A 26,153-nucleotide genomic window follows, 5' to 3' on the forward strand; every position below is an offset into this window, starting at 1 on the left:
CTATATAAGAGGAAGAGTAGTACGTGGGTAGGCAGCTTTTAGTTTTAGGTAGATTTCTTAGAATTAGTTTTAGTTTATCTTTTATCAGACTCTTGCCATGATATTTATTTTAGTTTCGTATTTTTATGTTTTTGCTGTTATATTGTTATTGTCTTTAGTTTAGTTTTATTCATTGTTTTCATATTAGCTTTCTTATTATTGCTTTTAATTATGTCTTATTTCCTTTGCTTAGTGTAGTCTTAATTATACACGAATAGTTTAATTCTAGGGTTTTTGGGGATCCATAATTAATATGAAGGGATGAATTATATTGTTGATTGTTAATGTTGTGGGTTAATTTCCTATTGATTGTTATAATGATATGCAATTAGATTTGCGCTCGTTTAATTGTATGTGTTATGCAATATTGATTCGGGATTCGAGAGATGAGAATTGATGTTTAGGCTTATTTTCAATAGACATGTTAATTCATAAATGGTTAAGTCAAGATTCGAGAGATGCGATTTAATACCAGTAAATTAATATTGTGATTGTAATACGTAATGAAATCCCTTTATGATCTGATTAATTATTGCATTGGTGATTGATTATTATGTTTTACCTTGGAATATTATTTATTGGGGAACTGGATTTCACGAGCTCGGTCGCTTGTTTCTGCCCCCGCTCCTTTCCCAGACTCCAAAAAAGGTAGGGAAAGAGAGCAAGGGGCAGCCTTATTGTAGTTCCTTCCTCCTAAGGGGGGCTTTGGGGGGGTAATGGTCCGATTATCGGCGAAAAATCTAAAATACTGATGATACGAATTACAGAAAGAAAGTCTCATCCTTCACTCCCTGCGGGAATATGTGACCCTAGGCTTTATATTATTGATTTCTTCCTAATTATTCTCCTTAATTTAATTCCCTTAAAAATAATTTGGTTACTTGATAGTTTAGATTATATTAATTAATTAGGAATAGAAAGGCTTGTTTCCCTGTGGATTCAACCCTACTTCCCTATCTACATTAGTTAGAGGAATTAGGTAATACTTTTGATTAGGTGATACGACTTTAGCATGTCAATCACTAGCCAGGACAAAAAACAGGTTCAAAGGAAACCATCACTTTGTCAAACCTGAGCACCTCTTTCATCTTTAATATGTCATGGTATGCCACTTGGATCCTTGTGTGTTTGCGGAACAAATCTTTGCGCCAACGATCCAATTTATAGCTCTGTGGCACCTTTGTAACTTGTTGCAAATCAAATCCCTTTAACCAATGCTTGCACAGTATACCATGGCATTCAAACATCTTACATTCACACTCAACCTCCATGGTCTCCGAGTTATAAAAAACACTATACAATCGCCTTTTGTCAATTGGTCTATCTTTCTTCTCACTATTGCAGTAAACATAGACCTGATCTTCAACTAGAGGCTCAATTACATTGTCATTTACTATTCTATGAATCATACCATTACAGTATATCAACAGCTTGCACTCCCGTTGTACTTCAATAAACTTCCCATCAATGTAAATTTGTTGGAATACCTTTTCAAAATCAAAATTAGTCACCAGCCCCTTAAACTCTTAGCCGAACTAGCATCAGCAAACTTCTCACTCGATATTCTTTGTTCCATGGCAGCAAAATACTTCTCAGAAAATTCACATAGACTATTGTTTGGCCCAGATTATAATCAAAGAAACTATGGATGCTCTCTCGGCCTGCCCAAAACATATCCTTCATTGTTGCAGGAACCTACAATTCTCGTTTAGCATAAAGTATAGCCAACCAATGATTACTTTGGAGTTTATAATTCATAATACACTTATTCCACCTTAGTTCAAACCCCACAATGTACAAACAATCATATATAACATTCTTCAGCTCATCCTTGAACTCTGTCCAGGGCACTTTCCTAACTTCAACCCAAAATTTTCAGTTATATGCCACAAACACCACATGTGATGGCTTTGCGGCATGACATTTTGTAGAGCTTTTTGCTAGCAGCATCTTGGTCGGTCAGAATTCCAATAGAAGCCTTTCCTCCGATAGCTTCTAACCACATCAAAAATATTCACTCAAAGGTATTTGTATCCTCGTGAGAGATCAAGGCACACCCAAGTAGGATTGTCTGCCATGATGATTGACCCCAACATAATAAGCAAAAGACGAGTGATAATGATTTGTTAGGAATCTTGTGTCAAAGAAAACGTCACCAAAATCCTCATGGGCAGCTCTACTTCTGGAGTCTACCCACAACACATCTTGCAGCACACCATCCGCATCTAAATGATGAACATGATAGAAGTTTTTGTTGTTTTTTTGCATTTGCTTGACGAACTTCATTATAGAATTGCTATCTCCACCTTCCAATTTCAGCTTCTTCTTCTTCCTTGCCAAGATTGGCGAATCCTTAGTGATTACAGGCATATTTTCAACTCCATTTCTCTCACTAGCCAAGCATCTGTGAATCATTGACTGGCATACCCACTGTAGAATTATAGGCTAAGCGTCGTCTAACATAAGGTAAGCTCTGTACTTACTTTTCCTTTGAAGAAATTAGGTTTGTGGTTTTCATGTGTTAGAACAACTTTCTTAACCTCCCAACTCCCATTCAGTTGTAAACCAACATACATCATTGCAGGGCACAAGCATTTTTTCGACTTCCTATTATTAATTGATTCTCCTTTTAACTCTTTCGCAACTCTTTTAAATCCAACTCTACGCCTTGTATCAGGCATCCCTGCACATTCAATTCACACCTCCACGTGCTCCACCTTTTAAACTTCACACCATCAACCGTCTTGTAAGCACTATGAGCAAGCACACCCCAAGCCCTTGCTTCTTTGCGTACACATTGTAGAATTGATGAGCTTCTTTCCAAGTCACAAAAACCACCCCAACTTTTGGTAGCTCAATATTAATTGACTCAAATTGCACAACCTCTTCTTGATCATCACACCCCACCTCCTCACGTGTTGATGTATGCCCCCCCCCCCCCCCCCCCACAACGTAACTGCTCCTGTCTGTCTGTCATTCTCGGCAAGGGCAACAGAACTAGTAACTTATGGTGCCTGAGCATCACCAGAGCTGTCTTCCAAGTTAAATTCACAACAACTGTCTGCCTCTGTAAACAATTCAACAAATCCATCAGCAAACTAGCATATATTCAGCAATATGGTTTATTCTACAAACTAGCATCATCTGAAGTTTCTACTCAACTCGCAGTCTTTGTCAATACATCTAATAAGCATACAGATTTGAAAATAAATAAATAAAAATCAAATGGCAGACCTGGATTATCATAGTCTATACACATCAACACTTACATTCAGTCACCATCACCTAAATAAGCCTACCTGATAACTGAAGGAAATTCCTATTTTACAAATCAAATATGTTCATCTTCCACAATACCATAAATCGGGCAAAGCCAAGATCAGAAGGAGCATTTAGTCACCATCTACTAATAAATGAGTCAGAAAGCGGAACTCATCATCAACTAATCAAGCCTACCTCCTTAATTTGATTCCACCCACCCCAGTAATTCCAGACAATAACTTCTATTATTGTATTACATTGGATAATCTTTGCAATTAATTCAGTCAACAACCACTACAACATAAGCATATGTGAACTGATGCTTACCATAATTGTTTCCAAAATCCATTGTTTGATCCACAAATGCAGCTATGAAATCACGGTCACCTCGCTGCCAAAACAACAAAGTCACAGAGATTAAGAATACAGACAATTCAAGATCTTCCAGTAAATGAAAATTCACTCCCACCCAATTATGCCTCTATAATTCAAAGTTATAATAGAATTATATTGTGATTTAAATATTCCATTTATAAAATTGCAGTTGTAACAGAAGAATTGGCCCCTTCATTTCCATATACACTTGTATTCAATTAACCCACAAATCCTACTACTTTCATCATTCATACATTTTACTTCAATTAGATGTAATCATACAAAAATAAAACCCCATTAATACTTGTGTCATTCATCCAACAGTAACTCAAGGAATTGAAGTCAGGAAAATTCAGGGAATTTGTTACCTTCAATTGCAGAGTGGAGCTAGGTGTAGCCTTCCTCCTTAATTGCCTGAAATCAAGAAACCCTAGATTTGGCTCCATTTTAAGAACTTTCCCTCCCCTTACATTCAGGAATCAAGAGTTACTCCCTCCATGTTTAATACAAGAGTGTTTTATTAGCACTTCTTGCACTATTCAATTGAATTAATGTTTGTAATTGATATGATGGACTTTTTTTTTTAACTATGCAAATTCTTAAGTTAACCATTTTTATTAACTACTAAAAACAAATTTTATCATGAAATAAATATGTTGGAGTATATGATTATATGGAGTATCATAAAATCTCATGTAGACAAGATGTTGACGACATATGTCACTCTATGTTATAATGAGATTTTTTATATGACACCACATGGATGATGCATGACGTCATATATAAATATTTATACCACTTCTAATCTCTCAAAAGTCATAACCTAGGAATTTCTATCTTTTTTAACCATTTTTGTTGTATCAATTGGACAACACATTGATTCCCTATAAATAAATTCCTTTTTAGTTTATTGTATTTGTTTTTTTTATTCCACAATTAATGTCACTCTATCACTTAATTACCATTTATGAGTTATAACTTATCATTAACTTGGATTAAAAAAATTTTAAACATATTATGCAATTCACTACTTAATTGTAAAAAATATACTATTGCATCTCTCTTTCTATCCCCATTAGTTTTATACTTATATTTTGATAAATCATATTTTGACTATTTTTTTTTAGTATCATGATAACTATCTTGAAAGTTTATTACTTTAAAAAAAGATTTTATATTGACTTATAACAAAACAAACCAAAAAAAAAATTCTAAGAAGATTCCATATTATAATCATAAAAATGTTGAGAGATAAACATGATTGAAATTGGAACATTTACAATCCCTCTTATTATGATCAACATTCAAGGGAACCTTCCTAGTTCCTCTGGATTTGGTCTCCCGACCCTTACTAAACATTTCAAGCTTTTTCAGGGCTACTAGGTCGAATCGAATTGACCCTTAATGAAATTAAATTAGGAAAGTTATTCCTCTAAAACCCTCTAAATATAATCTCCCAATTTTATCCTTAATTAATGAAAGTAAATTAGAAGAGCTTTCCTTTCCCATTCAAACTAGAAATAGTTGACTTTAAAATTAAAATAAAAAAATTTGACAAATTATTAAATTAATTTATAAAGTGTATAATAATACATGATATTACAACATTGATAAACATGCTGAGGACAAAATAAAGGCACCACTCTTGACACCCTTATTATTTCCCTTTGATCCTTCAACATCAATTATACTAGCTAGCTAGCCAGCCACTTTAATTCTCGTCAATTGATTAACTTTTTTTCAATCCATGTCAACACAAAGTTGAGATGGAATGATGTGTAGGATTAAAAAAAGTAGTTATCTTAAATAAAAAATAAAATAAAAAAGTATAAAATAATCTATCTAATATATATAAATAAAGTAGACATTTTTCAGGAGCATTTGACGCGCTACATAAGAAAAGGTATTATTTCGACCAATGAAAAATTAGATTAATAATTTATTTTAGAATTAAAAAATTTACTCGCCACCTAAGAAAAAGTGACGAATAGGATTTAAGAATTTTAACACATAGGTAGAGAATAATTAAAATTTAAATCACTTTTAAAAACCAATAATTATCTATTCTAAAAAACAAAAAAAAATAACTAAGTAATAATTATCTTTTTTACATATATGGTTGCAAATTTTTAATCACAAATATCTTTAATCTCTCCTTAAAAAATATTGTAAAAGTTTGATTTTACGAATAGAGAAAAATTAAAATTTAAATAAAAAAAAAAAACTAAGTAATATCTTTTTTACATATATGGATGCAAATTTTTTATGGCAAATACTACGTGTCTTTAATCTCTCCCTAACAAATATTATAAAAGTTCAATTTTAATAATGTACTCAAGACGAATAAAAGTAAATCTCATATAATTGATTTTCCATAATTTTTAATAGTTAAACGATTATAAATGAGACTAATATTTTAAACAGAACGAGTATATTAAATAAACGCATAGGCAAAAGACTCATTTTGATCAATAAAAAAACGACATTTTTCATTTCTTTTTTGAATTAAAAATTTAAATTGTCACATAAATTTTAAATTCAAGCATCACGTAAAATAAATAAAACAACAAAAGATAACTTTAGTGTTAAATTAAAAAATTATCTTATGATATTAAAAAAATTTATCCATTTATCTAATGAATGATCTTCATAAATATACAAAATTTTAAATTAAATAGAATGATTTACTAGAACCGTGCATCGCACGGGCTTACATCTAGTTCAAGTTAAAGAAAGAGATCAAAGCTAAGTTTTATTTCAAATCAAATATCAAGTTTCAAGTATTAACTTATATATTAAAATCAAGGAATAAAGTTCAAGTGCAAAACAACTTCAAAATGGAAAGAATCAAATCAAAGTCAAGTTTAGAATAAACTTCAAAAGTACTTCAAAAGCAAACTTTTATTCTTCCTAATTGGCAATCGTCAACTTCACCATGTTACATCAAGAGATCTTATAAGCATGTATAATTATGTTAATAAAACAAGAGCTAAAACAATTTGATTTTGAAGAGCTAGGATACGTAGGTAGCCTCATCTAGGAATACGACTCGAGTCACAAGGTCTTTCATCATTCAATGGTTAATTTTTCTTGAATTTTAATACAAACGCAGTCTAGATCTTGACTTAGACTCGGATTCAAACCTACTCATAAGTCAAAACACATCAATCCCTCATCATTGTTATCTAGCCCTTATTCACTAATTTGAACTTTTATTTTCTTGATCCAAGCCAATCTGTCCAACCCTAATAGACTCTCCAACATGTACTCTTTCAAAAGACTTAATCTAATATACATATATATAAGGAAAAATGAAAACTAAAAATCCAACCTTTTGGCGGTCTGACAATAAAAATCCAACCTTCGTTTAATCTCACAAAAATCCAACCTTTATAACCCACCTTCTTTCACAGATCCATTGGACCTTTAACCTGTTAAACAGGTTAAATTTTTATTTTTTATTATTTATTTTTATAAATTCTCACTTTCCTTCTCACTCCTCTTCTTTCTTTCTCTCTCCTCTCTACACCCCCACCAGTCCACCACCTCTGCCACCACTTACCCCACCAGTCCAATTTTAATTTTTAAATTTTTAAAAAAAAAATTCCCTTCTCACCACCACCGTATTCCCAGCCACCACCTCTGCCACCACCGCCGTCACCCCACTGTCGCCATCACGCCCGAAATCCCCCTCCCAAAACCAGCACCGCCCAAAACCCGCTCCTCCTTCGTTGTTTGGGTTTAATTTTCTGGGTTTGGGTTTAATTTTGGGATTTGGGGTTTAGTTTTCTGGGTTTGGGTTTAATTTTGGGTTTAATTTTCTGGGTTTAGGTTTAACTACATGATGGTTTTAGGGGTGTCGTGGGTGGTGTTTAATTTTCTGGGATTGAAGACGGTGAAGTGCGTGTTGGGATGGACGACGGAGCTTGGACTACAGTGGTGCAATTTTGGGGGTTGAGCAGGGACTGATTGTCGCTGCAATTGGGCCAATTATTTTAGTTGGTGGTGGGTGGTAGGCTAGACGGGCTAGGCGAATTGAGGTTGCATTTTTTGTGGTTGTTGTGCGTGTGATGGAGTGGCGCAGGGGAGTTGCAGGGGCAACGGTGTTGGCCGGGAATTGGTGGAGGTGATGCATGTGGGTTTTGTCGGGGGGGGGGGGGGAGATGGGTTTGTTGGGTTACTGTGCGCGGTGGCTGGAGGGTGGGGGGGAAGAGATGGGTTTGCTGGGTTCTGGTGCGTGGTGGCCGGAGGGCGGTGGGGAGGGGTGGTTAGGGAAGGAGGTCGGGGCTGGTTTTTTATTTTTTATTTTTTTTGTTTACTTTTAATTTTTTTATTTGTTTTTGTTTTTTAATAATTAAAAAAATTAATTGACCTATTAATAGCTAACACGTGGCATATAATTTACAAAAACCGGTCATCAACAGGTGATGGATCTTTAGATGAAGGTGGGGTATAAAGGTTGGATTTTTGTGAGATTAAACGAAGGTTGGATTTTTATTGTCAAACCACGCAAAGGTTGGATTTTTAATTTCCATTTTTCCTATATATAAAGGGGAGTTTTTTCCCGAGTTTTTAGAGAGCCACGTAGGATCTAATTTTCTCAGCGCGCCATGTAGGATTATAAATCTTAGTAGTAGCCAATTAAATAAGAGATTATTAATTTCTTTTAGAATTAAATAATTTAAATGCCATGTAAGCAAAATTGGCGAATGAGATTTTTAAGTTTAAATTAATTAAATATTATATATTATCTTTTAATATTAGGAATTTTATCTAAATATATAACCAATTTTAGGGTCATAATACAAAAAAAAAATAAACATTATTTAAAAAAAAATAAACAAACTGTGCATCGCACGGGCTTCATCTAGTTCATGTATATTAGGAAATTTTGTAAATTACCACCCAAAAAAAAGTATCAATTTCTAAATAACCACCTGTTAAAAATTTTATTTTAAATTACCACCCACTAAATTAATTTTTTGCGCAGATTACCACCTTTTTTTAAATTCCGGTGGAATTCAGATGTGTGGGGGCCACAATCGTTACTTCCCTCCTAATTTTTTTTCTTTTTTGTTGATTTCACTATTGTAAGCTATTGAAGACTACTCCTCTCTCAACTCTCTCATTCAATTCTCTCTACAAATCCACTTATCTCCATAATTTCTCACCCACTCTTCAAATTAGGATCCTAAATTGCTGATTAAAATCCTAAATTAGTTTTAGTTCACAAATAAAGGTACTCCTGTCTAATTGGGGTTTTGCTTGAAGCTTGATTGCGAAAGTAATTGCAATCACAATTATTTTCCCAGAATTAGAAGCAATTCAATGACAGAATACCAAAAATGAGTATTGTACATGAACCCTAATTAACTAAACACTCAATTTCCCCAATTTAACTAAACAATAAGAACCCTTCTTTGCGAAGAAAATCAACCCTAATCTACTAATCAACAAGTTTTCCCCAATTTAAGTACAATAAGAACCCTAAATTTAAAGAATGAAAGACTTTACCTGATGCGAATTCACCTATGAAGTTTCTTGAGGACGCTTCTGCAATTACAAGATGATATGCTTGGGGTAAATTTTGTGGAATTTGGGAAGAATTTGCCGTATAAATCGCAAATTAGGGTAGGACATATGTTATATAGGAAAAAATCGGGGGGGGGGGGGGGGAATTCATTAGGGAAGCAAGGACTAGCCGTTATTAACCGTTAGGATGGCCCCACACATCTGAATTTCACCAGAATTTCGAAAAATGTGGTAATCTGCACAAAAAATTAATTTAGTGAGTCACTACTAGAAAACAGGCCATTTCCGACGGAACTTTTTTGTCAGAAACACCCTGAAATCCGTCGGAAATGGTTGTCGGAAACGGGGTTGTATGAAAAACCACTATTTTTGTCGGAAATTCCGTCGGAAACACTTTTCCGACGGATTTTTCCCTCGAAAAGAGGTTTTCAGGTGCCGGAAAAATCCGTCACAAATTCCGACGGATTCACTTCCGTTAGAAAGTTACGACGGAATTTCCATCGGAAAATTATTTTACGAAATTAAAAAAACGCCGCGCCACCACCGGCACAGCGTATATATCACCGCCTCTAACCACCACAACCCATTACCCTTACCACGACTTAACCCACCACCACCCACCACCCAAACCCAGAAATAAAAAAAATTCTGCCACGACTTAACCCACCACCCGAACCCACCCCAGTTAACCAAACCCACCACCCACCACCCAAACCCAGAAATAAAAAAATTTCTGCCACAACTTAACCCACCACCACCCACCACCCGAACCCACCCCAGTTAACCAAACCCACCACCCACCACCCGAACCCACCCCACTTAACCCTAACTAACCCAGATCTGCAGCAACCACCCAAAAATTAACAAAAAAAAACAAAAAAAAAATACAACCACAACGGCCGAAAACCACCAGTACAACCACAAAAATTAAAAAAAAACAACCAAAAAAAAAAAAAAAACCAATACATACCTTAATACGAAGTAGCTAAGATGTTAATTTCTCCTCGAATTTGGTTTAATACGGCTAAATTCGGCCATGAAACCTCTAGATCTAGAGATTTTATGGTCGAATTTGACCATATAAACCATTAATATGAAAGAAATAGAGAAAATTAGAGTGCAGAGAGGAAATTCGTGAGGAAAGAAGAAAAGAAGTGAGGAAAAAAGAGGAGAAGAAAGAGAAGCGAGGAAAGAAAAGAAGTGAGGAAAGAAAAGAAGTGAGGAAAGAAGAGGAAAAGAAAGAGACGTGAGGAAGAGAGGAGAGGAGAGAGAAGCAGAAATGAGGAGAGAGAAGAAGAAGAGAGGCGGGGTGAGAGGAGAGAGAGAAGTCACAAATAAATGGGGGGGGGGGGCGCCGAAAATATTAGGGTTTGGGGGGATTTTGTTTTTTTTTTTTTAACTTAAAATCCGTCGGAAAGGAATTAAATTCCGTCGGAAAATATAACACTTCCGACGGATTTTCGGTCGGAAGTAAAGAATTTTCCGACAGATTACAATTCCGTCGGAAATTTCCGACGAAAATAAAATCCGTCGAAATTTTCGTACTTTCCGACGGATTTTAGTGTCCGTCGGAACCGTTCCGTCGGAAATGACCTGTTTTCTAGTAGTGAGTGGTAATTTAAAATAAAATTTTTAACGAGTGGTTATTTAGAAATTGATACTTTTTTGGGTGGTAATTTACAAAATTTCCTGTATATTATGTTCCATATAACTATATAAGTTCAAGTCATCATGCAACCTTTACTTGAGTATCACCGGGATGGGTGGGATCAGAATTTATACTATTAAATTTCATAGCTCTAGCTACAACTTGATTTGACTGAATTCAATATAGACTCTTCTTGTATATGTATCAACTTTTATTCAAAATGATTTTCAAAATCAACTCATACTCAATTTTTCTTACTCATAAACCTTTTCAAGTTAAGTCAATTCTATATCAAGTCAAGTTAACTCTATATATAGTATGTTTATGTATATATTATAGTACTACTTACTCTACTTTATTTATGCATTTATTTATTAATCCATTTGATTATTTATTTAATTATCTATTTATATATTTTTCTATTAATTTAATTATTAGTGTTTCCTCTACTTTTATTTTTTTTATTAGATAAAAGCCCGTGTGATATATGGTTCTTTTACACATAAATCTCATAAAAGGATTATTTTCTTAATTACATCCTATAAAATTTCGATTAACTTGCTATTAGCGGTTACAAAAGGATAATTATCATCTTTATATAATTTAGAATGCGACAAAATGTAATAATTTTAAGTTTTTTACATTAAAAATCTTACAATTTATGATCATTCAACTTTAAATCTTAAATCGATCCTATTTATTTATAATTCTAAAAAATAAAATGTGAATCTTTATTGGTTAGTTGACTCTCAAATTTCATTCATTGATTCTTAAGTGGATTTTTTTTTAATTCTAAAATAAAATGTGAATCTTTATTGATGAATCTTAAATTTTATTCACTGATTTTTATGTGGCTTTTTTTAAAAAAAATTCTAAAATAAAATGTAATTTTTTTTCATTGCTGGTCATGTCTTTTTATATATGGTTAAAAAAAATTAAGGTCATTTTTTAAATGATCTAAATCCTAAATCACGATTTGTGATTTTTTTTTTTAAAAAAACTTATGCGGCACATAAAATTAAACACTCAAATCTCATTTGTTAATTTTCCTTTTCCATTCTAAACTAAAATTATAATTGCTTTTGTTTGCTTCATATAGAGTTATTTCACCTACGAACATAAAATTATCTCAAATCTCAGTCGTTAATTTTTTTATGTAGCAATTGATTTTTTTTTTTTTTTTAATTCCAAAATAAAATGTGCACCTCTTTCTTTAGTGGTGGATGGATAAAAGACATTTTTTGTAAAAAAAATCTATTGTTGTCTTTTTTTTTTTCTTATTCTAACTTTTAATCAAATAATAAGGAAATGAAGATATTTTAAATCAAGAAATTTTAGCGAATAACACCACACAAAAAAAAAAAAAAAAAAACAAATTTTGATTATAACACCAAAAAAAAAAACTTTTATTATAACACCACTAAAAACCTCAAAAATTGATTTCACCACCAGTTACTAACGTCATCCAAAAAAACCGTTAGTGGACCCCACAATATACACATGACACTAATCTATTGGATTTAAAAATTTAAAAAATGAAAAACCCAAAAACCCTAGCCCATTCACCACCTTCGCCACCGGCGTTGGCTCCCCCCTAGCCCTACCACCGTCACCCTAACCCCCGCTGTCGGCTCCCCCATCCGACCACTCTCGATATTGGCGAAACCCTCCCAGCCGGCCACCTAAATGACACACCATTCCGTATCAAATCTCAGCCTAGCCCCGATTCGATTTGGTTTCTTGGTGTGGGTTTGGGTTCAGATTAGTTGATGGTAAGGGTGAGGGTGAGAGGAGTAAGGCTGTTTTTGGGTTTGGGTTTTGGCGACAGATTTGGGTAAGGTAGGGAAGTTCAGTGCTGTTGTTGAGTTAGGTGGTGGTGCTGTGATGTTTGCGGTGGTAGGCGATGAAGCTGCTTTGTTGGGTTCGTGGCGTGGGGTATGGTGGTTTTAGGGGAGTAATGAGTGCTGAGGCTGGTTTTCGCCGGTTTTGAGTGGGGGCAGGGGGTGCCGGCGACGATGGTTGGATCAGGTGGCGTCGATGGTGGGGTTGGCTGGGTAAGGAGATAAGCAATTTTTTTTAAAAAAAAAATTCTTTTTATTAATTTACCAATAGGCTATTGACACGTGTCAATTATGGCCCCCACTAACAGATTTCATCCAAGAATCCGTTAAGTGGTGAAATCAAATTTTTGGGGTTTTTTTTGTTTTTTTTTTTTTTTGTGGTGTTATAATAAAAGTTTTTTGTTGTTGTTGTGGTGGTGTTATATATAGTTTTATTATAATTTTTTGTGGTGTTATAATAAAAGTTTTTTTTTTGTTGTGGTGTTATAATAAAATTTTTATTAATTTAATTTTTTTTGTGGTGTTATCTTCTAAAATTTCCTTGTAATTATTAAATTTATAGTTTCTACATTATATTTATCATCCATCTAAAAAAGTCTCTAATATCAACAGATAAAAATTTGAATCCTCACTCACTACTCATCATTATTTAGCTACGTGGCAATTGAATATAAATTCTTAAATCTCATTTGTTAATTTTGTTTAAGTAGCAAATGAATTTTTTAATTATAAAATAAGTCATAAATCTATTTTTCATAGGTCAAAATAATACTTTCGCTTATGCGCCGGATGAAAAAAAAAAAAAAAAAAAACTTCCTTTATTTATATATATACTAGATGAAAGCCCGTGCATTGCATAATTTTTTCATACATAAATTTCATGAAAAAATAATTTATAATTAATAACTAAATTATAAATATGATACATTATTTGTCGAATATTTGAATAATATATTTATGTTAAAATATATTTTTAATCTCTTTATAAAATAATTTAAATCCTAAATCATACTAAGTAATTTTTAACATGGAACTTTAATTCCACTCTAAAATTTATTCGTTAACAGTTTATATGATGATTTTTTTTTTTTTAATATAAAACTAAAGTCTAAATCATTTTTTCAATGGTCAATATGTTATTTGATCGGATGGATTTCAGGATAAAATTTTTAATGTGAAAAGATTTTTTTTCTTTTTTCTTTTTTTGAAAGAAGATGAATTTTTTTATTTTAAAATAATTTAAATATTGAATTAGTTTTTTAATGGCATATAAAATTAAAATCTCATTCGTTAATTTTACTTACGTGACGATTGATTTTTTTTTTTTTAATTTCTAAACCAAAGTATAAATCTCTTTTCTCATTGGTTGAAATAATGTCTTTTTTGTGTGGCACGTCGAATGCTTCCGAAAAATGTCTCTTTCATACTAGTTAGATTCTAATTAATTTTTTTTAATTATTTGATTCGTTTTACTATTAAATACTCTGTAGTTTCCAACATAGAAAACCAAATAATAATCTAATAAAAAAAACTTCCATATTTAAACAATTTTATTTTCAGTGCATCTTGTGTGTGGCTAGTTACACCGTGTGGCTGTTTATAAAAAAAAAAAGTAACACTTAAAACAGTTATAATCAATTAACCCTTATAATACTGATCAAGTAACCTCTGTAACACTGATCGAGTAACCCTTATAACACTAACAAAGTAACCCCTGAACACTTACGGGATAACCTCTGTAACTCTAATGTCAATAACCCCCATGGTGGCTGGCCACACAGTGTGGTTAGCCACATATAAGAACTTGTGTTATACTATTTTTAATAATGCGACCTAATTCATTGTTGTCAGTTATGTGAAAACTGAATTACGTAAATATAAATAAATTTTAAACATGTTATCTCGTTGGTGACATATTAGGATAAAAGCTTTAATGTGAAAAAATATCTTTTTTAAAATAATAATTTAAATCTTAAATCACTATTTTTTTTACATTAAAATAAACTTAAATTTCATTCGTTAATTTTGCTTATCATTAATTTTTCTTACGTGACAATTGAATTTTTTAATTATAAAATAAAATACAAATCTCTTTTTTATTGATTGAATTAATGCTCCCGAAAATTGTCTTCTTCATTTATGTATATTCGATTAGATTTATTCATAGTTTATGATGCAATATTTTGTTATTTTAAAATATCTCAAGATACATATATATAAACCCTATGAAAATTATTTATTCATAGTTTATAATGCAATGTTTATTTGTGTTTTGTATATGCAAGTAATAACCAATAGGTTTAGACAATTATAATGAATTTCATTCTAATAGGTAATAATACCTCAAAACTCTATTATATTCATTGTAAGTGAATTATTAATTTAAATTATTCCAACCCTGATTGAATTTGATCATTTAAAGAAATTTCAAATACATAATGTAGTGGTAAAAAAAATGTGGAGTAATATATTTGGTTATATGTGAATATAATACTCCCTCCGATCCGTCCTTCCGATCCGTCCCTTTAGTTATTAAAAGTCTATTTTTAATATTTATTACTCACATAATAAAGAGAAGGAAATTTTGCCAACAACTACCTTTTAAATGACCACTTTTGAGAACAACTACCATTTAAAATTTTCTTTTAAAAAAACTACCACAAACTCACAAAAAACTTTGAGTAGCTCGGGAAGAATTTCCGATTGAGAAAGCCTAGTTTATAAGATTTTTCCGGTTGAGAAAGCCTAGTTTATAAGATTTCAATCAATTGTGGTATAGAAAACAAGAGATTTCGATAGTAAAACACAATTATAGGTCAATTATCTTTAATTTTGCATTATAGTTTATTTAATTTCTCAATTAAATCTTAAATTTAGGGTTTATGGTCAAAAAATTGAATTAAGGGCTTTACGAAATTGGGGATTTATTTGGGGGATTTGGGGCAATTGAAGTGTATAATCCAATTAAGGGTTAATGTAGTGCAATATTATCATTTAATTTGGGTTTTTTTGAGGGAAATTTTATAAAATATGCCCCTTAAACGGAGATTCTTGCCGGAAACAATAAATGTGGTAGTACTACTCAAACTTTTTGTATTTTTGTGGTAGTTTTTTCAAAAGAAAATTTTAAATGGTAGTTGTTCTCAAAAGTGGTCATTTAAATGGTAGCTATTCGCAAAATTTCCTAAAGAGAAATAGGCTTCTACTTTAGGAACAGAGGTAGTACTTCTTTGTGTATAAACTAACCATTACCAAGTGAAAATTAGAAGGATTGATTCTAACATTTAATCAACTCTTAATTGATAAGGAGTTTAGGGTGTATGTGTTATGTTCAATCAGGACTAATTAAGTGTAATCAGTAAATCAGATGTATAAATAACATGAGAATAAGGAGAAATTAGATCTAATTAGGATTAATCAGATAAGTTTAGATAGCACATCACCAATAACTAAATTGACTTCTTTCTTCCTATGTTCGTTGAGTTTATTATAGTCTACAAGTCTCATTGATTACTTAGAAAAAGAATTCTCATATTGGTGGTTAGTCTTGTCAAATACTCCGTAAGTTTTAACCTTTAAAGTGGCCAATTAGAATTTAGAAGCAATACATTTTGGCAGCATTGATAATGGCTATGTTGCTTGTGTTGCTTGGCTAGTGTGGGACTACACAAGGTTGTCAACTTTCATGAGATACAGAGTTTAGGAGATAATGAGCAATAAGAAAGCATCATGGTAAAGCTATTGCATCTTCTCTTGATCTTTCTCTAATGAGTGAGAATTATAATCCTCTACTTATTTTGAATTAATTCAGAAATAATAAGTTTAGATCGACAAAATTAAAGAGTTTATATAAAATAAGCACGGAGTAAATCAAGTTATGATTAAAAGCCTAGACAGTACTATACGGCATATTTTTACATCCTCCAAAGCCTATAAACGAGTATCTTAAATCTGTTTATATTTAATTGCAACGCTTGTATATACAAAGTATATTTTACACTATTCACGAACAGTGATTTATGTTTAAGGGAAAATATATTAATCTGAGATCTTGTTAAGTTTGTCTTATTGCATATTTTCAATTATTACTTTTTATATTTTATACAAGTTGATTAAAACTATGGATTGACATGCAGTGAAAGTAGAAGTGCTGTGTAGACGCGGAAATTTCATGAGTGTCATACATCAAATTAAATAAATTAATTTGGTTTAAATCATGAATGATCCATCTAAATTATTTTTGGCCCACCCAAATAAATAGTCGAAGTAATGAAATATAATTCGGCTGTAAAGTAAATCAAACGGACCAGGTTAAAAGACTTCTAAGTCATAAAATGGGATGGGCCCATACCTACTAAGTCCACTCAAGGGTTCTCATCTCCTATAAATACACCGTTCCTCCATCAATTTAGGGCATCCAGAAATCATTATTCTAATAGCACATAAAACTCAAACAGATTTTTCTCTGAAGGAAGTCAACAAGCACATCAAATTCGCGCCGACTTGTTTAGATACACTCAAACACATTTGAACGGGATTAAGCTTCATAAGCCCTCGTTCAGGTGTATTCAAACAAAATCCTTGAATACAGGTTGACATCATCTATCAAACGTCATCCAACAGGTGTGACACACGTGTCATCATCATTCTACGGAACAGAATAAGAGGATTTATTTTATTTTATTATAAACTATTATACAGAGATTGTACCCAAAATTCAACTATTACTCCGTAATATAAAATCATTTGTTACTTTATTTCCCGTATTTATTTATTTAGACGTAAACAAATTTTAGCACGCTCGGTGGAGCAATTTTCGCTATTCATCTCTTCTCTCCAAGTTTCAAAATCCGTGGGATCGGATCGATGGGGGCGTGCCAAAATTTGCTTTCAAATTCTGCAGGGGAATTTTGAGACCAAGTTGCATCCGATATCAAATCTCCACAACAGGTCTCAAGGGGGCATTTTTTGGCACCGAAATTTTGTTAATTATAAGGTGTCAGATTTATGTAAATTAGGAGATAATATAAAAACATATAAGATATTGTCTTCAAGATCTCGTAAAATACTTGATAGCTATCTTGTTTACTACTCTATGGCACTCTACATAAACAGAATCGTTTCTAGGGTTAAATTAGGCTTAGATAGAATAAGTCAAAAAGGCCCCATCTCCTCCCTACTATATCAAACTCGGATAGAATAAGTCACAAAGACCCTATCTCCTCCCTAGCTATTATCAAACATTGTAGGTCCATAATATGAAATAAGCCGACAAGGCATTAAAATCTTAGCCTTTTAGAGAGAGGAATCAAGAGATATACGAGAGTTGTAACCCACAAATTATCAATGAAATAATTGTTCTCGTATATTTTTCTTCCTCTTTAATTATATATTACAGATTTGAATTTTTATGGTTTACACGGAGTAAAACAAGAGTGTGTTCAATTCACATAATATTTATTAATCTAAAATTAATAATTTTTAGAACCAACTAAACCTTATTATATTTTAGTTGTAAATTAAAGATGAGTAGCACATATTAACCCTTATCAGATCTAATAATTTAGAACTTTTTTTTTTTAACCTTATCAGAACTCATTATTCTTAAAACAATCTTTTTGCTGAAAAACTACCTTACATTATTTAGATTTTGTGACAAACTACCTTATAAAAAAAATACTTTGAAAAACTACCTTATACCGTTATATGTTGAAAAAGCTGCGTTGTGTCGGATTCGATCTTGCATTGAATAAGGGACGTTTACTGATCCAATTCCCACTCTTCTTGCCCCTTTTTCTAGCCCAGTTTCCAAATATATAGCTCCCTTATAACCCTGCTCTCATCATTAAATCTGGCATGGGGTAGCAACATTAAATATTTAATAAGGTAGTTTCTTACAAAATTTCTTTATAAGGTAGTTTTTTACAAAAATAAATAAATAAATAAAATAAAATAAAAAATAAATAAATAAATAAATAAAAAAAATATCCTTCTTATAAGAAGAGTATAATAGGTGAGCACAAGACCTAAGTTTAAGGGCCTGTTCTCTTACGTTGAAATTTAGATCAGTTCAGTTCAGTTCAGTTCAGTTCAGCTCAATTCAGTTCAGTTCAGTTCAATTCAGTTCAGTTCAGTTCAGCTCAGTTCAGTTTAGTTCAGTTCAGTTCAGTTCAATTCAGTTCAGTTCAGCTCAGTTCAGTTCAGTTCAGCTCCTAATTTCCTTCTCTTATAAAATATTCAGTTCAGTTCAGCTCAGTTCAGTTCAGCTCAGCTCAGTTCAGTTCAGTTCAGTTCAGTTCAGTTCAGCTGAGTTCAGTCAATGAGAACAGGCCCTAAATGTGTTTTGATATAGCCAACCAACAGATAAATTTATCGAAAACAATGTTAAAAACTTAAAACAATTAGGGAAATTCTCAATGGTAGCCCTCTACTTTTGCTTATTTCCAATGGTAACCAACTTTTTTTTCAATTATCTTTGGTAGTCATATACTTTTAATTTTCTCAACTGTAACCTTCATAATGTTTTTCCGATAGAATTCAAACTAACTATATTGTAAACCAAGGTTAACTTTCAAAAAAAATAAAACACTTTACCAGCCACCCTCTCCCCCTTCCCTTCCAATCCTCCATTGTTGGTCTTCTTCATTGCCGCAACTAGGATCGATTGCTAGCTAGGTCTGATCGGAGCCCCTGGTCTTGCCTTGCCCGCCGTCGTAAAGGCTTCCCCCCACCGAAAATACCCCGAAAACCTCCCCTTCCCCACTACGAGCCGCCCCCCACAACCCTAATTCCCCACCTGAAACCAGCCCAAACTCGCGTTTAGGGTGGTTTAAAGGTAGGGATTAATTAGAAATTGGGGGCGCGCGACTCATGGTGGGTGGAAGGGGTCATTTTCCGGTGGTGGGAAAGGGAAGGGACGAGTTCAGGGGTAGGGGGAAATTGAAGGGGATGGGGGCGGGAAAGGGGATGGGTTGGGGTTGGGGTTGGGCCGCTTGGGTGACAAGGTAGATGAGTAAATCGACGCATAGGGAAGGCCTGAGTGTCGGCCAGAAAGGCTTGGCTAAGCGTCGGTCGTCGGCAGTGGAAGAGGAGGGGAAGATGGCGGTTGGGCTGGTGTTAGAAGGGGTGGTTTTGTTTTTGTTTTGTTTTTTTAATTTTTAGAAAACTAACTATGATTAAGTGTTTTTTATTTTTTTATTTGAAATACTTAACTCTAGTGAGTAATAAATTAGATTTAACGGAAAAAACATTAGTAAGGTTACAGTTGAGAATTTTTAAAAGTATATGGCTACCAAAGATAATCGAAAAAAAAATTGGTTACCATTGAAAATAAGCAAAAGTAGAGGGCTACCATTGAGAATTTCCCAAACAAGTATTATTTCTAATCACCTTAAAACCCAACAGATGTAATAAGTAGATCTATTAAAACTAATAACTGAAAGTGAGGGATAGCTCAAGTAGTTAGAGCTCTCTTCTGAGGTGATATTGGGATTGATTCTCGTCACTTGCCCTTTGTGACTCCTAAAAAAAAAAAAACTAATAACTCATATCCAATTATTCAACTCGAAATACCAGATTCAAACTCAAACTCTACTTGAAATCACTTGACACAATTTGACCCTATCAGAATCAAATCGAACCAAACAAACCCGATAAGGCAATAATAAATGTTTCTAATAATGACTATTTTATTTATAATGCATCTTGACAATAGAGCCAAAATTGACTTGAACGACCCGACACAGTCCGATTAGACACCAAAACCGGCCCCAATGAGTCCTATTTATCTGATTGCTTGCCCCATGCACATATTCATGGGTGATAAGGAATCAAAGTGGAGGAGTTTGAGGTAAGAAGAGGATAAAGAGAATGATTGAATTGACATTACAAACAACAAAAAAAGGAATCAAGGTTTTTCATCCCCTTTTCCTTTTCTGATCACTACTAATTGATGTAGTTAAATAATAAAGAATTACATTTTTTTTTGGTATTATAAAGCCTTGCTGATCGATTACTTGAAAAATATTCTCATATTGGTGGTTTGTCTTGTCAATCAAATAGGTTTAAAACTTAAAAAGGGGGCATGCAAATAAATCTAAGTGCTTTGATAATGGCTATTTTGCTTGGCTAGTGTCGGACTAAGATTGTCAACCCTCCCGAAATACAGAGAAAAAATGATGAACGAGTAATAAAAGAGAGAAAGTATCATAAACTTATAGCATCTAATTGGCAAAATAAGTTTAAGAAAGTTTCCTTCATGCATTTCAGATTTCCAGTCATCCAGTGTCTAACCATTTCATTTGACATGGTTTTCAAGAGGTTGGTTTGGAGATGTTGCCATGGTTTTTATTTGATTAATTTTTAGTTAGTTTGGAGATGTTGTCATGTATGTCATAATATTCATATACTTAGAAAAGGATGATCAAAGGTAATATAAATGCTAGATAGTACTTCGTAAGAAACAATAATTTAATTACCTAAGTCTGATCTTCATATTGCAATTCTTAGCCCAATATTATATGCATATATCCCTCATGACCATTAGTTGTTCTATGGACAAGTACATCACCTAGAATCATCTTTATAATACTTCATATATGAAGTAATTAATAAGACTTTTGAATTATTTTTATCATCATACTACTTTTGTATCATTTTTCAAGGGTGATAAGAGTTATTATGCACAATATTAAGTATAAAAGAAAAAAAAATATTCACAAGAAAAAAAATATTATAAGTCACTTGTGAATTTAGGCGGAATTTGTAAGACGTTTGGGAGGGGGAAAATTCTCATTTAGGACATGTTCACTTCAGCTTAATTTCTTTTCAGCTCCAATCAGTTCAATTCAGTTCAGTTCATAATTTCCTTCTCATACATTTAGCTCTATTCAGTTCAGTTCAGTTCAACTACAATTTGTTCAGTTCAGCTCTAATTTGTTCAGTTGAGTTCAATTCAGCTCCAATCAGTTTAGTCCAGTCTAGCTCAGTTCAGTTAATGTGAACATACCCTTATTTAGTATAGATTTATAGATAGATAAATTCAAAAAATACATGATAATAAATAAATGCAATCAATTTCCTAGACAAAAAAAAATGAAAAAAGTAGAGTTTAGAAGGGAAAATTCCTTCTAGAACAAATTTCACTTTAATGTAGAGTAATAATATAGACAAAATTAAATAAAATTAATACTCTGTATAATACAAAATTATTAAGTTCTAACAAAATTAGTCAATAGATAAATTCAAAATTAATCGCAATATAAAACTCAACTTAATTTAATACAAAACTAATCGCAAAATAATTAAGGTGAACTGCACATGGCTTACATACAAACAAAATTAAATTATAAAAATTTGATATTATAAATTTTTTTTGTTTAATAGTTTCAGTTATATTCATAGATATAGACAAAATAAACTCAATACACTTTATAATACTGTACCAAATAATTAAATTCTAATAAGATCAGACAGAAAAATTCAAAATTAATCGCGAAACCCAACTAACCAATGTTTATCCCTAATCACCTTAAAATCCAACATATGCATACACAACTACACAAGTCATAATCAATAAAAAGCAAGAAAAAAGAAAGAGTGAGGGAAACATCAATTGCATTGCAATAATAAAAAAAGGGAAATGGACAAAGTTGTCTCCCCATGGTCAAGAACAGCCATTCCTTTTGTACCAATGGTCATAAAAGTAGGGTTTTAAAATCGATGCTAAAAAAATTAATTTAACCCCCTAAAAGCCAGCTGAAATAATTGTCCTTCACTATATCTTTTCCCTTCTATAGTTTTATCCCTAGGTATTCTACTATGCTATATTCAATATGCTCCATTTATGCTTTATCTTTAACAACAAACGTGAACATCCCTATTTTTTTTAGCTTAGATTATTAGTCTTCTTGGCATTTATTATATCACTCACTAACTTCATTTCTTATTAACCAATAACCATGTATTGTACGAGTATGCATTTTTCTCTCTCTTCTGAGAGAAGGGTTACTTCAATCAATCTAGTACCACGTGAAATGTCACATTACCTACTGCTGTTTCCTGCTTTGGTCCATGCTCCTGTGTTGTTCTTCATCTTTTGCCCTAAATTTGGGCTGAATAATTTCATGCATTCTTATAACTTAAATTTCCTTTCCTTTCTTTTATTTTAAGGAAATTTAAAAATAAAATATTAGTATTCTGTCTGTCTCAATTTATTTACTTACTGTGGAAGACGATATTAACAAAATATCTTAATACGTGCAAATTATTATTAGGTTACTAATAGACTATAAAACCAATTACATACTAAGATTCCAACTATATATTGCTTTTGGTTTTTCAAATAAAACTTGGTAATCTTTTCTCAATCCTATTACATTCTTGATCTGGTATTTTCATTCGTAGTTATCTCATAGCTAATTATTTGCACATGATTGTATGTAATTGAAATTGTAGTGTGAAAAATTAAATAAGTATGAATAATTATCATGTAATTATCTTAAGAAAAATTACATGATTGTATGTAATTTATGAATGTAGCAAGCAAGTAGATCAATATAGAAATGAAAAATAAAACAAGTAAATTGAGACGGAAAGAGTGTTACTTTCTTTTGCCCCACCTTATCATAATGGTTGTCGTACATGTTAAAAAGTAAATTAAAAAAACTCCTTTAATAGTTATGTGCTACCCATTATCAACAGCTATATTCAACAAACATCTAGATTTTTCTCCCTCCCTCCCTAAGAACCCTAACTTTTTTTTTTAACACTACTAGGAGTAGTAATTAATTATTATCATAGTTTCAACATCAAAAGACAAATAAGTGTAACCATGTTTGATTCAAATTACAATGCAAATAGTATTCTTCCTATTTATCAAAACAATACCCATCACCACCCTTTTGATGATCATCTCTTTAATAACTTTCCTAGTCACTTGCTTGATGATGATGAGCTTTTTTTAGACACCATTTTGCCCTACAACACTCCCCCACCACCGCCACCGCCACCATCACTAGTATCGACTACGATCGATGAAACTACCAACATAGATCAACACATTGGAGGGAGTAACAATCTTGGTGAGAAGGCGGCATCAAAGAAAGGGATCAAGAAGAAGCAAGACCGTGTAGGAGGATCATCAAAAAGAAGGACGGGGAAGAAAGATAGGCATAGCAAGATACATACCGCTCACGGTCCGAGGGATCGGAGGATGAGGTTGTCTCTCCAAATAGCAAGGAAGTTCTTTGATCTACAAGATATGTTGGGATTTGACAAGGCGAGCAAGACGATTGAGTGGTTGTTTAACAAATCTAAGGCGGCTATTAAGGATCTTTCCGACAAGAGTTGCACTAGTATCTTACCATCATCTCCTTTAGAAGAAATGATTAAAGGTGATTGTAGTAATAACAAAGAGAAATTATTGTGTGAAGAAATGATGAACAAGAAAATGGGAGAAAATAATAGTAATAATAACAACAATAATAAGAAGGGAGGAATAATGTTTAAAATTAATGAGAAAAGGAAGGAGGCAAGAGCTAGGGCAAGAGAGAGGACAAAAGAGAAGTTATTAATCAAGAATAATAATAATAAAGAATACCCTTTAGAAATGGAGGAAAACCCTAATTCTCTTGATAATGTTATGAGGGTTAATGAAGTAAACCAACAACAACCATTAGAAGATCATATGTCTTCTGTGGGTATCATTGAGAAATTCTTGGCCACCACGGCCTCTTCGTCGATTGATGATTCTCAAGATGAAGCTCTTGCTAGGGCATTTTCCATGGATTTAGGGCAATTTGGGGCGATATCTACTACAATGGAGGGTACAATGGTTGTGAATTCCGAGTACAATCAAGTCCAAGGCCATAATTGTGCATTCATGGACAGGACATACAACCAAGGATATATTGATTAAGGTATGTATGGTTTAGTATTTTCCTAAACTATATGTATGAATCTTTTGTTGATTCATTATTGTAGGGTTCATTCGAATTGGATGGAGTAGAATGATTAATGACTCTAATTAAGAGTGTGTGGTTTCATGTGTGTTTTCTTGGTTATTATCCGAGTGTAAGGATATGATTAATTGTGTATAGTGCTTGTTTTCTAAATTAATGGATGAGATTGAAGTTCTATGAAGTCTTGGAGTGAACTCAATTCTTATTATTTGATTAAAATTCTCTTATCCTTGTATTACATTCTAGGGTCTTCTTATCAATTAATTACAAATTTACAATTAAATTTTATAATAAACAATTTAAATGGTGTAGTTGTACATCAATCAACGAAACTCTTTAATCAATCACTTTCATTGTTTGTTTATACTAAATTTCAAGTGAATATTAAAATAATTGAAAAGTAGTACCCAAAAAAAAAAAAAAAAAAAAAAAAAAAAAAAAAAAAACCTTTCTTTGTATCCCTTTATCCTTACTTTACTATATCAGTTGTAATATGACTCTGTTCTCCTTACTTTATTTTCGATAACTTATAAGTTCTAATATGACTCTGTTCTCGTTAGTTATTTTTTACAGAGTATTTATAAAACTAACTTTTAAATGTTAGGAGCAAGCATGTGTAGCATTTTCCAATTGAATGAAAATGTAGAAGATCTAAAAGGGTGTAAGCCAAACCAAAATCAAGCATGTACTCCTATAATGAGTGTATTCAAAACGAGAAAAATCAAATCATAAGGAAATAGATTGGTCTTAGACAGTTGGATGTATTTGCTTATAACAAAAAGTGTGCATCAAATTTTCTTTTACCATTTAACATAACATAAATCAAATGAAAGAAAGAGTAAAGCCTTATTAGTTCAATAATTCTTTACCAGTGGCATTAGTGGGCCATCTAAAGCCCTATTAATTATATTTAATTTAGCAAAAAGAAATAAAGAGTTGCACCAAAAAAAAAAAAAGAACTAAAATAAAATAGTTTTTTTTTTTTTTTTTTTTTTTTTTTTTTTTTTTGAAATAACTAAAATAAAATAGTTAAGTTTGTTGGGTCATGCATCTATTACTCTATTAACATTAAATGTACAAACATTCTCATAGATCAGTGATCCGTAACAAGTAACAACCCTAATTGGCCTGGTTGAGAATACATCAAAACTTGTGCTCCATGAATACGAACAAAACATGATTTTTCTGATAGTATAAAGCTTTAAATAGATGATTGATCTGAGCCTTGTTTAACAATCACCGGTTGGTCTGCTGACATTGAATTATATTAGCTTATATTATGAATGGTATGTTATCTTTACTTGAAATAAAGTGTTATGATATGAATTTTGTGAAGATTGGTCTAATTTGAACTTTACTAGTCCAGTTTGATCTAGTTTGAATAAACTTTGGGTGCGTTCTCTCTCTTAAGTTTATAAAGAAATTTAAGTTTCTTATTCAATAATTTTAGATATGTTCAGCTAAGTTTCAAGTAGTGGTACTTATAAGTTCTACGGA

General features: G+C 32.2%; 1 protein-coding gene across 1 annotated transcript; it reads left to right on the top strand.

The window, feature by feature from the left end:
• Nucleotides 1-23,254: 23,254 nt before the first annotated feature.
• Nucleotides 23,255-24,678, top strand: LOC145607492 (uncharacterized). The gene has a single exon (XM_081663151.1). It carries the CDS (start codon nucleotides 23,528-23,530, stop codon nucleotides 24,611-24,613), a length of 1,086 nt encoding a protein of 361 aa, XP_081519277.1. The 5' UTR covers nucleotides 23,255-23,527; the 3' UTR covers nucleotides 24,614-24,678.
• The last annotated feature ends 1,475 nt before the right edge of the window (nucleotides 24,679-26,153 follow it).

Source organism: Chenopodium album, chromosome 1, assembly GCF_948465745.1.
Source record: "Chenopodium album chromosome 1, dcCheAlbu1.1, whole genome shotgun sequence".
Classification (NCBI taxonomy): domain Eukaryota; kingdom Viridiplantae; phylum Streptophyta; class Magnoliopsida; order Caryophyllales; family Amaranthaceae; genus Chenopodium; species Chenopodium album.